Below are 13,226 nucleotides of genomic sequence, written 5' to 3'. Positions count from 1 at the left end.
GTCAATTTTTGAAAACCCACACCGGCCCATACCCGTAAAGCTCAGCACAAGAACCAACCCGTTACCCGTCATTATGTCTAAGTCAAAGCCGCACCCACCTGCAAATGTTAATAATCGCACCTGTGATTTAACATACACAGGCTACAGTCCCTCACATTAAGTTGCACTCGATGTCGGGATGGTGAAAAAAATTTTTGCAGTCACTGCCAGGTTAGGAAACATTTTAGCATGCTCCTTCCACCACCATAAAACCTCAAAAGGATCCTCCTTGGGCGTCCTGAAGTCTATGTAGGCTGCCACCTCATCCTCGAGCTGCAAAGTTTCATTGCTGAAGTCAATGGTTGACAAATGTGACGATGGGGTCAAAGGTTTGACATGTGTTGTTGACTTTCAAAACAAAAGGAACTGTGGCTTGATAATAGTGATTTAGATGTCAAAACATTACACATCTACTGCAGTTCTTTTTCATTTGATTTATTCACAAAAATAAAAAATTGATTTTTGTTCTCATCCATGTGTAGTTTATTTTTACCCATGCCCATACCTAACAATATAGCACTTAACCCGGTGCAGGACTCTGCAAGAGGGTTCTGAGTTCAAATCCTCTGGCTTCCTCCTACAGTCCAAAGACATGCAGCTTAATTGGTGACTCTAAACTGGCGTGAATGTGAGAGAGTGTGAGCACTTGTCTGTCTCTATGTCAGCCCTGTGACAGTCTGGCGACCTGTCCAGGATGTACCCTGCCTCTCACCTAATGGGAGCTAGGATAGGCTCCAGCCCCCCCTGCACCAGGATATGGAAAATGAATGAGTGAATGAATGAAGACTTGGAACAGGCTCAATATTCTGATTGATCCATGCCAAAATAGGGGACGCCATCATGAATATTAAAACTATAAAACAAATTTTCTCCTGTTTTTTAACCCCCAAAAGAGAACACAAGACTAACAATGCAGATATGTGAGCGTGTTGTTTAATTTCAGTTGGATAAAGGTATCCACCATTCAATTCTTCTAAATCAAAGCTTACAGCACAAAATGTCTGTTCTATATCAAAAATATCTATATCAAAATCTCTATCTCTGCATATCTGATATAGGTTATTGCCCTACTTGTAATTTGATGGTGGTTTCTGTATATTAATATTGGTGTGGCAACACTGGCTTCCCATTGATTTGACATTAATTGATGATCACCTTTAATTTCAGGACGTTATGAATGTACGCTGAATAGAAGAGACAACTCAACTTTCAGACAGACACATGAACTCAGAAATACATTCAACCCACCCCTGATCGAAGTGAGACCAGTCTCAAAAACAGTTCAATGTGAGGCTGGAAAGGAACAGCTCCTGCAGTGTTCTGTCAACAGCCCCTATGAGGTTATGTTTATAGGATTGTCCACTACAGGTAAACCTGAAACACAAGCACCAAAAAGGAAATCAGCTATTGGAGAAAATTCTACATATAAATGTAGTTCACAGACAATGATTTGATATTATGTGTATACATATAAATTATATTCTACTCATGAAAGCTGCTAGTCTTTGCAACCTGAGTGCTTTTTTTTCTGTTTAGAAACAGGCAGGAAAATCACGTATCCGTTTATAATGTCTGCCTCTGACTGTGAAAATAGGCAAATGACGTTCACCTGTCAAGTGAAAAACCATAAAACCTTTAACAAAACTATAAGACTGCAGTTATCCACAGACACAGGTGAGTATTGATCCAGACATTACAGAGCATTCAGTAAGATTCAGGTCAAAATCATTCTTATTTAATTAGTATGTGAGTACTGAGAGCAAAACCTTTTTCTCTCTCTCTAGATTTTCTCTGTAACGATGACACATTTGGTGTTGGTAATGGAGGTGATACGGCTACAATTGACTGTGAAGAAGAAGAAGGGCAGGGAGACAAGGAGGGGGACATCATAGCAGAATGTTTGCAAAATGGTACATGGGGGAATAAGCAAATAAACTGCATCCTACGACAGGTTCAGGAGCTGCTTGAGCAGTCTCAGGTGACCTACTTCTCCAGTTATTTCTAAAACCAAATGATGTCATCGACATGGGCAGATTTAGTGATGTGGGGGCATTGAGCTAACTCAGGCATGGGGCCTCTGTAAATATAGTAGTATCATCTTCAAAGTGTACTTAGATTTACTGAAAATCTCTCAATGGTGGAGCTTAAACTAAACTATCTTGAAGTGCATGAAAAAGTTTAAATGAATTTATGAATGGATTTAACTACTTCATCATAACGCAAGATAGTTTAGTTTAATAATGAATTTGTTGGTCATGTATTTGGTGTATGTATTATCTGAAGTAACCCATATGGTGTCAGAAAGATATAGCAGAATAAGTGTTTTCTGTGAAACAAGAGGGGAGCACACTGACAACGATAAATGAAATACTTTTAGGGCATTTTTTAAGATATTGCAGTGTAAATATAGGGTACAATAGTAAAATAATTGCAAATGTATATCTTAACATCATCACTGATCTCTAGCTGTTAGGAGCCCCTTTTAGTTTAATAGTGAAGTCCTGGGCATTCATAAGATACTTGCAGCTTGTCAGTACCTGTAACCTGTAACACTAGCCCCTTTTACACTGCAAGATTTTCCACGAATGTTGGGCCGTTTTGCCGGCAAGCTGCGAGCGTTTAGACACACGGGGTAGTCATATTGGCGGAACCCTTTTAGTTTAAAAAGACTGAGGCGGCCTTCCGCAATGGGAGGGGTTGTTGAAGACTTGTGGGAGGAGCTGTTGATGACGCCGATGACTAACAGGAAACAGCTGATAGCAGAAATGAGCAGCTAGTAGCAAGAGGGAAACGCAAACCTGACAGACACTGTAAAGATGAGCAACTGGGGAGACAAAGAACTGCGCGCCCTCCTTGCCCTCGCAAACGAAGAGGCCATTAACCGCCAGATGACGGGGAACGGTGAAGAACGGGCTGACTTATGAGAGAATTGCCAAAGGACTGACTAGCCGCGGCTTCCCTCCCACGTCACTGTTTACATCACATGCTGAGCTACACGTTTTGTTACTTGCTCACGCCCCCCATTGCCCAGAAAAAGCCGCATTCTGTATAAACAAAAGTAGGTAGGCGGCATTTTGCCCCACTCCCCGATTTTGCTTTTATACTGCCAATGCTGAAAGAGGACTGATTGGGCTTTCCTGCAAATTTGCACAATTCCTATCTAAAAGGGGCTACTGTGTCACACTGTACCAGATCTGTACTACTCCCAGTTGTCAATGAAATCCAAACACAAAACACAGGGTAACTTTAATTTGATGTTTGAGATAGTGTGTGATACTAACATTTTTGTTTTGTCTGTTTGTTTTAAATCTCACAGTTCTTGAATAGCAATTCATTACCAGTATTCTTGGACCAACTCAGCAATGTCACTGACGATTTCACCGAGGAAGTGGTTGCATCTCCTTTAGACATCAGTGCCATTGTTGATATACTCAACAATGTAGCCAACGCGTCACTTGCTATCCCAATAAATGAAGATTTAATGGAGGTATGTGAATTAAGTCCGTTTCCACCAAGCAGTCCAGTTCAGCTCAGTGCAGTTCAGTTGTGTTCGCAGTTTTTTCGTTTTCCACTGTCAAAAGTTGTGGATGGTACCAATGGAACTGTTCTCTACCATGCACCATTTTTGGTCATCCCTCTGTTGGGGTGTCTACGCTGCTGTCTGTTGATTGGTCAAGAGCGGACAGTCACTCTTGCTCAGGGCTGATTATGTAATCTCTTTTCATACAGTGGCAGGTCTTACATATATGAGTAAACTATAACTAGAAAATGAAAGGATGTTTTGCTGCTTTTTGCAGCAGCTGTAGACTCAGAAATAACATAATTATATATATATATAAATATTCTAATCCTCACTTGGAGAAAAAAAGCGCTACAGAGCATCATTCCTGTGGGCTATAGGAACACTACACCCCTGTGCTTGCCTGAGAGGGACTGAATGCACAAACCCACTATTTTTGAATATCCCATCGACAGTGTTTGAGCAGTAATGCATTTCTAGCAACGCCGTTACAGTAATAATATTACTTTTTCAAGTAATGAGTAGTGTAACTAATTACTAATTTAATTTCAGAAATAATATTACAGTAACACCAAAGCCAACCAACACGTCACAACGATTCTTTTGTTATCACCCCACTACTGAACTGAAACACATCAGTGGACTCATTTTTGTGATCGCCATGCTGCACAGGCATGTCAGAAAGCATCAAGCCAGTTTGGAAGATTGCACAGGCATGTCAGAAAGCATCAAGCCAGTTTGGAAGATGAAAACACTTACCTTAGAGGCTGGACATATTTACATTACTTTGATTTTGTTGGGAGGAAAGATGATAAAAACACTGCTGCTGAGGGTAGTCAAAAACTCTTTCCACTGTGAAATACACATCCTCAAACCTCTGGTGTGAAACACCTACTATGAATAACAGAGCAACAGTGTGAAGCTCCAGGAAATCCACTCCACCAAAGGTGAGCCCTCCTCATTCGCGGACATTGGCTGTAGCCCTACATTGGCTAAACAACCAAAACTGGATTTTAATTGTGGGCAGCTGCAGCTAGAAAGAAGTAATGTAACTGGTGGTTGGATATGTTGAGGATGAAAAGGTTGCTCCATGAGTGACTCTCCATCTTTCAGGCAGAGCCTTAGGAAAATTAAAGACCTCCAGGTAAAAATAAAATAAAATAAAATAAAATAAAATAAACCCGCATTCGGATATTCACACAGAGGCACACATCTGAATTTTGTGGAAGTACGCAATTACTAGTTTAATAGGGTGTAACGGAAATGTAACATAACGAGTAGTGTAATGAATTACTTTGGGCAGGTAGTAATTACTAAGGTAATATTATTACCTTTGAAAAGAGTAATGAGTAATATATCACATTTTTTGAGTAAAAGCCCAACACTGCCCATCGAGAGAGACTCTCAGTCAAGCCTGTTCTTTTTTTGAACAAGGTGCAGACTTCCCTGTGTGTCAGAGGTTCAGAGGAAATACAGTGAGTGCCGGACGGAGCAGTGAGTGGCAACAACCTCATCCACATTTAAGAGTACTGTTTGCAGTGAAAACCCTAAACAGACCTAGGGTCTAGGTACCATGTCTGAAGGGTTACTTTAGGTTCCAAAGGTACCATACCCAAAGTGTTTGGTGGAAACAGGGCTACAGTCTGCTAAGGTTTACACCTGTCTTAAACAATATACACTATCTTTCACATGATCTAATATCTTCTTTCCCTTCAATATAGGATGTCCTTTTAACTGTAGGTATCCTCACCTCAAATGAATCAAGGGACTCATGGAACTCTCTAAACGCCAATGACACCAGAAACATCTCAGAAAAAAGCAGCCCCACAGCCAGAAGCGTCAGCTCAACATTATTGCAGTCTGTTGAGAACATAACAAAGGCCCTTACCAATGACTCCTTTAATATTGACACGCCTTTTATTCTCTTAAACAAAACCACATTCACAAACACTTTTAATGCTGATATTGAAATCTTGGATTCAGCCGTGGAGACAGACATACCAGAGTCTGATGGAGAGAATAAGTCCATCACTGTGATAACATTTGCATCAATGGAAAATGTACTCCCTGCAAGAGATGAAAACAATTCAACCTCTAACTTCATCAATGGGAGAGTTGTACTTGTTTACTCTGATGGAACTGTCAATAATGTTTCATTCACTTTTGATATTTTAAACGATACTTTGAAGAAACCTCAGTGTGTTTTTTGGAACTTCAGCCTCTTTGATGGTCTCGGGGGATGGGACGACGAGGGCTGCGAGCTGGTAGACGACAACAATACTGTCACCTGCAACTGCAACCACCTGACCTCGTTCTCTATGCTCATGTCACCCTTCAGTCCAAATGACCTTGTGTTGGAATTTATTACCTACATTGGAGTTGGAATATCCATGGCTTCCTTGGTTATATGCCTCATAATTGAAGCTGTCATATGGAGAAAAATAAGAAAGAACAACACCTCTTACTTACGCCATGTTTCCATCGTTAACATCGCTGTGTCTCTCCTGATTGCAAACATTTGGTTTATTATTGGAGCAGCCATTTCAGAAGCAGAAAAGAAAGACCGATCAGCATGCAGTGCGGCCACATTTTTCATCCATTTGTTCTACCTAGCCCTGTTCTTCTGGATGTTTGCCTCAGCTCTGCTGTTGCTCTACCGCACAGTCAGTGTCTTCGAAGGGTTGTCCAAAAATTCTATGTTGGCAATTGGTTTCTCTCTCGGCTACGGGGCACCCCTCATCATTGCAATTATAACTATAGCTGTAACTGCACCCAACAAAGAGTACATCCGTGAAACTCCAACCCAGTTGATTTGCTGGCTAAACTTCGACGATTCCAAACCTCTGCTGGCCTTTGTGATCCCTGCACTGTTAATAGTGGCGATAAACCTTATAATACTATGTGTGGTGATTTACAAAATGTTGAGGAGAAGGGCTGTGGGAGACGCTGCACAAGCAGCTGAGAGGAACGTTCTGGTGGTCATTATCAGGAGTTTGGCTGTCCTTACACCATTTTTTGGATTAACTTGGGGTCTGGGAGTCGGAACTATGACCAACCCACACAACAAAGGAATCCATGGTTCATTTGCATTCTTCAATTCACTGCAGGTAAAAGGGTAGTTAAATAATACTGATCACTATATCACTGTATACTGTGGTAAAATTATTCTATAGATTTGAATACTGACTTTACGTTTTGTTACTGGATATGTTTACATGCACACTGATGTTCCACTATATTCCAAATATGACAATATTCTGAATTTGATGCAGGTCATGTAAACAGAATATTCCATTTTAAAGCTCTAGTAGGCAACATTGTTTTGGTATAATTGAGTAAAAATTTTATAATATCCTCTAAGCATAATGTAAATCAAGTGGTCTGAGACAAACAATAGGTTTCTGCACCTCACCATGGCTCTGTCTTCAGCCTCTAAAGAATCAGTATCGTGCCGATGTGCATCAACCAATCAAAGGTCAGCTCAGACCATTGCGTTCCTATTGGCTGTTCGCGTTCCCGTGCCGCCGGCAGAAGGGGAGAGCAAGCGGCAATGGCGAGCAGTGCACCAGGTAAAATAGCTATTCCAGCATTGGCTACAACTTCCTACACGGCTAAACCCAAAAAAAGGAAGACAAAACTCGGTTCCCCAGAGCCCCGGAGGGAGGGGAAGGGTGAGGTGGAGCCGGGCCCGGCTGTANAGTGCACCAGGTAAAATAGCTATTCCAGCATTGGCTACAACCGAGCCTCGGGGGTATATGTGCGGGGCTGCAAGGGAGGGATGGGGCGGGCTGCTGCGCGGTGAGGGAGAGCCGAGGCTCGGGAGTATGTGCGGGGCCGCGAGGGAGGGATGGGAAGGGCTGCTGCGCAGTGAGGGAGAGCCAAGGCTCCCAGAGAGGGAGAAATAGAACCAAGTAGGATAAAATACTCGCGTGCTCGTCTGGTAGGAGGGGCTCAGGGCGGAGACGAACGAAACCTAACTCAGATGAGACTCAAAAATCAGCCGTTTTCAGGCTTTCTACCTACTGCAGCTTTAATATTCTTAATCAGGCCTTCTGAATTTAGCATTTTTCATATAAGAAGTGGGGTATTCTGATATTATTCAGGTGTTTTATTACATTATCTAGACATGTATACAGCACATTCAGAATGTGCACCTCTTGGGGTTTTAACTGTAGTTTGCTACACACGGCCTCTTGTCTGTCTGAGCATTGTCATGGATACGTTGTACACAAACCAACTCACCAACAGTTTGTAAGGCTGGTGTATAGATGCATGCCCAAAGGAAAAGCCCACATTTCTGATCTGGAGGAGAAACACATCAGCTTTTAAACATTGTGAGAGACTAGGATATCAGCAGGTTTTTGGATATGCGCCAATATTGCAACTACAGTCTTTTAACAAAGGTGGTTAAGAAGAAAGAGGGAGGCTGAGCTCATACAGTCCACCAAATCTGCCACTAGAAAGAAACTGAAAAAGTCTGGTTTTAATGCAGAGAAGCTAAATAACAAGTGGCTCTAGCCATTCTACTTTTTCATATTTTGACACAATAAACAACATATTAGAGCATGGTAATTTGAGTACGCACAGTTGTAAGTAAATGGGAGTAGCAGTGGAATACTCTTTTTCATTCGCTATGTAAACAGCATAGTAGGAATATTGTCTTTTTTTAAATAAGGGCAAAAACTTCAATTTTATAAATGTACTCAATGAAGCTCTCCTAATTGATGCTACTGTGTGTGTCTGTCTTTGAAGGGATTCTTCATTTTGGTGTTTGGAACACTGTTGGACAAAAAGGTATGTATGTCTCTATATTCAAAAGTTTTAAAAACTGCTGACTGAATAAAAGGATAGAATCCACTCACAGCTAGAATCCACATTTTTCATTTTTCTGATATTGCATTGCTGATGTTTATTATATCAATTTGCTGCTGAAAAGTAGACATAAAGTAATGAATTTGATGAGCTCACCTCTAACTGGCTAAATACTTGTAAGGGTGTACCCCAGGGTTCTGTCTTGGCCCCATTGCTATTTTCAATCTATATTAATAGTCTATGTCAAAATGTGGATACTGCCAGCCTTCATTTTTATATGCATGGTTCAGTCATTTATTGTGCTAGGTCTCCCATTATGGAGGCTGTGGCCAAACTGCAGACTGGCTTTAAATGCTGATAAAACTATGATCATGTACTTCTCAAAAGCGAGAAAGAAGCCTGTAAACACTCTTGATGTTCTTACTGCACGGGAAAAGAAGTTAGAACTACTCTGTTCTTTAAAATATGTCAGTATTTGACTCGATAACTCCCTTTCTTTAAAACCTCAGGTTGATCATCCTCCTAAAAGGCTGAGGCTGAAGTTAGGGTTTTATTTCAGAAACAAGTTTTCACCATGAAGGCCAGAAGAAAAATAGTCTCTGCCAGTTCTGGATTATGATGATTTGTTGTACATAAATGCATCTGCATTTTAGATACTGCATATCATAGTGCAGTGAGATTTGTTACAAATTGAAAAGCCCTCACCTACTGTGCACTTTATTCCAGGGCTGGTCACTGATATTTGTTCATTTGTAAAGCCATACTGGGGAAACTGCCGTCATACATTTGGACCTTAATTGAGCAGAGATCTAGCTGTAGATGTTGTCTGACATCTCAAGATCTTGTCCTGTCTATTCCCATTGCACAGACTGAGCTAGAAAAAAACAAACTTTTATGTGCTCTGCTCCCCTCAGTTGGCATAGCCTTCAAAAAGATTTGAAATAAAATTGGTCTCTCTGCCTGATTTCAAAGGGCAAAAGAGTGAATGATTCGGATGGTACTTGTGACTGTACTGCCCTCGCCGAGGTGTAACAACCCCAACTAGGCAGTGAGTTAAACTCTCCTATAGTCTTGATTGGAGCTTTATTCAATTTCTCACATGTGATGACAATGAGACCATGAGACATTGATTGCAGTGACTGTGCATGGTATTTTAATATTTCTACATGTTACTGCATATCTTATCTGTAATTTATTGTGGTTATTGTTTGATCTCAACAGGAGTTACCTGGTTAAACTTGGGTTGAATATAAAACAAAAAGAGAATCTCCAGAGAGTATTAAGCAGATCATACTTAAGGACATTATAATAATAACTATTTTGACTTTACTGAGATCTAGAGATAATATCTTCATTTTAAATCTTGAGTAAAAGCTCGCACAGACTAAGCTGACATTCAGACTGAAAATTGCACTGCATTTAAAAAGAAAATGTATCTGTGGATGTAATGTCAGTGGTTCTTGCGGAAAAGTGAAATATCTATGAGTCTGAGGGCTTATCAGCAGGCCTACATGGAATCTGTGCCCGCAGAATTCCGACAACACCTGTGCAGATTTTTTCCGACATTTCAAATGAACAGAGATGCTATTTTGTCTGTCACATTAGAAGCCTCAAAACATTTCACTTCGTTCTTCATTCTGTATCACTGCTGAAAACAGTAAAAATAAATAAATAAATAAATAAAAATCTGCATATCCCATTTGGATTTGCTTACCAGATGCAAAACCCCACACAGCAGTTTAGAGAACTACTGTATGTGAACTCCTGACCCTTTGAACAAAGTTGATTGAGTTTTGTGTGTTAATTTTAATTAACTTTTCAGGTGCGGTCAGAAATAGCAGCAATATCACAAAGTTCCAGAACTGGGACAAGGGTAAGCACAGGTTTTTAAATCATGTCATTTTTTTTGTTAGCAGAATCCAATATTGCGCTTATTTGTGTTTTTGCTTTTATTCTTGTTTAAGAGCACCAGTGCTGGAACCTCATCATCAAGTGGATTAGGCTTTTTCCGAAACTGGAGAAGAGGAAGAGGTATAAAAACATTTTTTATTATTTCTACTAGAGGCCTTTGTTAACCCCTCCAACATCATGCTGCCAGATGGTGTCCGTTTGAAATGCCACCAGGTCACAATGTAATTTGAGGAGCTGGAAAGTGCCCATAGAGACCATTAACCCTTTGGTAGATGGGTCCAACAAACACTAGACTTTCCTCCAGGAGTTAGGTGTTTGCTTCCAAACCATGAGTTTTCTTTCTAAACCTAACCACCTAACTGCTTTTGTTGCCTAAATCTAACCACATGCTTTTGTTGCATGAACCTAACCATGTACTTTTGTTGCCCATACTTAACCAAGTGTCTTAGCTGCCTAAACTTAACCACATGCTTTTATTGCCTAAACCTTACCACGCGCATTTGTTGCCTGAACCCAACCACCTGCTTTTGTTGCCTGAACCTAACCACCTGCTTTTTTTGCCCATACCTACAAATGCCTTTGTTGCCTAAACCTAACCACGTTTTTTTGTTGCACAAGGAAATACATTTAAATATGAAGTCTTTAAGCAACATTGTAACTGTATTTTGAAAAAGACATTTTATCTCAAGAACAGATAAATAGTCTGTGAAACTGAAAGTGTAGTTTGAAAAGACACAATGCAGGTAACAGGTGTAAGTAGACACGGCATCCCAAAATGTCAACAGTAGATGCACCCAGGATACTTAGCAAGTCATATGTAAATGTGAAAGTCTACTGACCAAGCAGTCATATTTTACAAGTTGGGAGTGAGAACATGTTGGCTTTGGCGATCATCTGTCTTTTACTGTATGCCACTAAGTACGTCAAAGTTTTCACTTTTATGATAAAATATCTTAACATTTGTCACATGTATTGACAACATTTCGGTAAAAACATTTATGTTTCTTAGAGTAACTTAATGTGTTATGTAAGGTGGTGTTCCCCTGGTTTTCCATGTTGTGCCACCATCTCTCACTTTCACTTTGTACAGTACTTGCTAATGTCCTAATTAGCAAATGTTAGCAGGCACACTAAACATAGATTATGACTGTGCTAAACACATTGTTCAGAATGCAATTACTAGCTCCACAATAGGAAAACTAGTCCAGTCAACCACTGACTTGTAATTTCATATTTTAGATAAGGGCCGTAATATTCCCCACTTAGCAGAAAGAACTGCTGTGGAAACAACCCAGTGGCAAAATGGCTGAAAATCCTCCATCACTAGCAGTTACATCTAAATATAACCCAAATAAAACTATTATAATTAATTCAACTTATTCCTTTGTATGGACATGACCTACACTGCAGTCAGCCACCAGGGCGTGATCATGATGTTTTGGCTTCACTTTTGGGGAGCTGTCATGATGTCCATCTTTATATACCCCAGGGATGACATTTTTCTGGAGGCCAACAGGAAAGTAAGCGTCACCTTGGATCCCTCACCAAAAAAGCCTATGGGATTTTTCCATTGAATTTTGGATTATTGTGGAAAATAAGCTCTGTAGCAAACAAACGTTTAAGATCCTAACATATTTTGTCCAGCAAGATAATCTTCACACATGAACACCACTTTTATGATTACTGAAGCCTTAATTCAATCGCAAGAATTAAAAAGCTAACGCAGTTAGCAGTTGCTTATTGATTTACATAACCATTTGGCTCAGGTTGTACAGATTTTAGGCACATGAAGCATTTGAAGATACTCCAAGAAAGAAATGACAAAACAATAAGCAAAAATCTAAAAATCATCTAACCTAAAACCCATTTAAAAAACCTACTGACTTCAAGACGAGGGAAACAGGAGTGCTAAAATGCTCATTTCACACATTTCTGAGTTTTAGGACACATTCCTGGGGCACTCTAGGGGAGATCCATCTTAGACTAACACAGTGATGCTAAGATGTTAACAGAAGATGTTAACATGCTGACCTTATCATTGAACTCAAAGCTTACTATTAGTTGTCATATTATTATGCCACAGACTGAATCACTTTGTCACTTTTGTTTTGTTTTTCAGATGGTTACAACGTATCATCCACTGCTTCTGGTGTATCTCACTCCTTCCCCAACACATGACAAACTTTACAGACAGCTGGGGTCAGTTAGAAAGGCAAACCAGCTGTTACACAAAAGTTGATTTAGTTGTTAGATGTATGAAGGATAGATCTGAAGTCTACTGTAACATTAGTCAGGCTTGATTTGTGGAAAATCAAAGATATCATTAATACAGTCATATTTTGAAAGCTGTATTTTATTAAAGCACTGCTTAGAATAACACTATGTTATACACTCTTGCAAGGATAGAATCGTATTTATTAGTGTTACATAATGAATGCTGGATGTATAGTATTAATTGCATTGTAGTAGAGTCTGCTAATAATTGTTTTTGACAGTAAGATTTTATATTTGATGTCTTGTAAAAGTGAATACATTTGCACTTTGCAGTGTGTGTGTGTGTGTGTGTGTGTGTGTGTGTGTGTGCATTGTTTCCCCTTGGGCACTTACTTAAAATAAAATGTTTTGTCTTGGTATCTAAAGGTATTCCTCACATCATTTTCAAACAGCAAAATGTGGACAAAGTAGATGCAAAATGGCTCTTGGTTTTGGTTTACTTTGCCAATCAAATTAGTTAGACAAGGCAAGGCTGTCTTACACAGATCAGTGATCTTGTTTACTCAAGGTGTGGCATCACAATGACAAATTGACTTGGACAGGCCGATCAGTCAAATGTAATTCCAACAGGTGTAGGGCGTGCCAGGGGTTACCCAGAGAAAATATAAGAAGCTCCTTTTTGATATGGAGCTTCTTCTGCTAATCCAGCATGCAAAACCACACACACAGC

At 40.0% G+C, this 13,226-nt stretch overlaps 1 protein-coding gene across 1 annotated transcript; it reads left to right on the top strand.

Moving 5' to 3' along the window:
- The first annotated feature begins 1,637 nt into the window (after positions 1-1,637).
- LOC126399149 (adhesion G-protein coupled receptor F1-like) lies at positions 1,638-12,460 on the top strand. The gene is made up of 8 exons (XM_050058978.1): positions 1,638-1,713; positions 1,824-2,017; positions 3,356-3,526; positions 5,281-6,666; positions 8,312-8,353; positions 10,194-10,244; positions 10,336-10,402; positions 12,402-12,460. Exons 1-8 carry the CDS (start codon positions 1,638-1,640, stop codon positions 12,458-12,460), a joined length of 2,046 nt encoding a protein of 681 aa, XP_049914935.1.
- The last annotated feature ends 766 nt before the right edge of the window (positions 12,461-13,226 follow it).

The sequence above is a fragment of the Epinephelus moara genome, chromosome 12, assembly GCF_006386435.1.
Source record: "Epinephelus moara isolate mb chromosome 12, YSFRI_EMoa_1.0, whole genome shotgun sequence".
NCBI classification, from domain to species: Eukaryota; Metazoa; Chordata; class Actinopteri; order Perciformes; family Serranidae; genus Epinephelus; species Epinephelus moara.
The sequence above is the reverse complement of the archived record's forward strand: the minus strand, read 5'-3'. Positions and strand labels throughout refer to the sequence as shown.

Coding starts and splice junctions, on each gene's coding strand:
- LOC126399149 (XM_050058978.1), top strand. CDS start 1,638: ATGACGTTCACCTGTCAAGTGAAAAACCATAAAACCTTTAACAAAACT. Junction 2,018..3,355: donor AGCTGCTTGAGCAGTCTCAG/GTGACCTACTTC, acceptor TAAATCTCACAG/TTCTTGAATAGCAATTCATT. Junction 8,354..10,193: donor GAACACTGTTGGACAAAAAG/GTATGTATGTCT, acceptor TTAACTTTTCAG/GTGCGGTCAGAAATAGCAGC.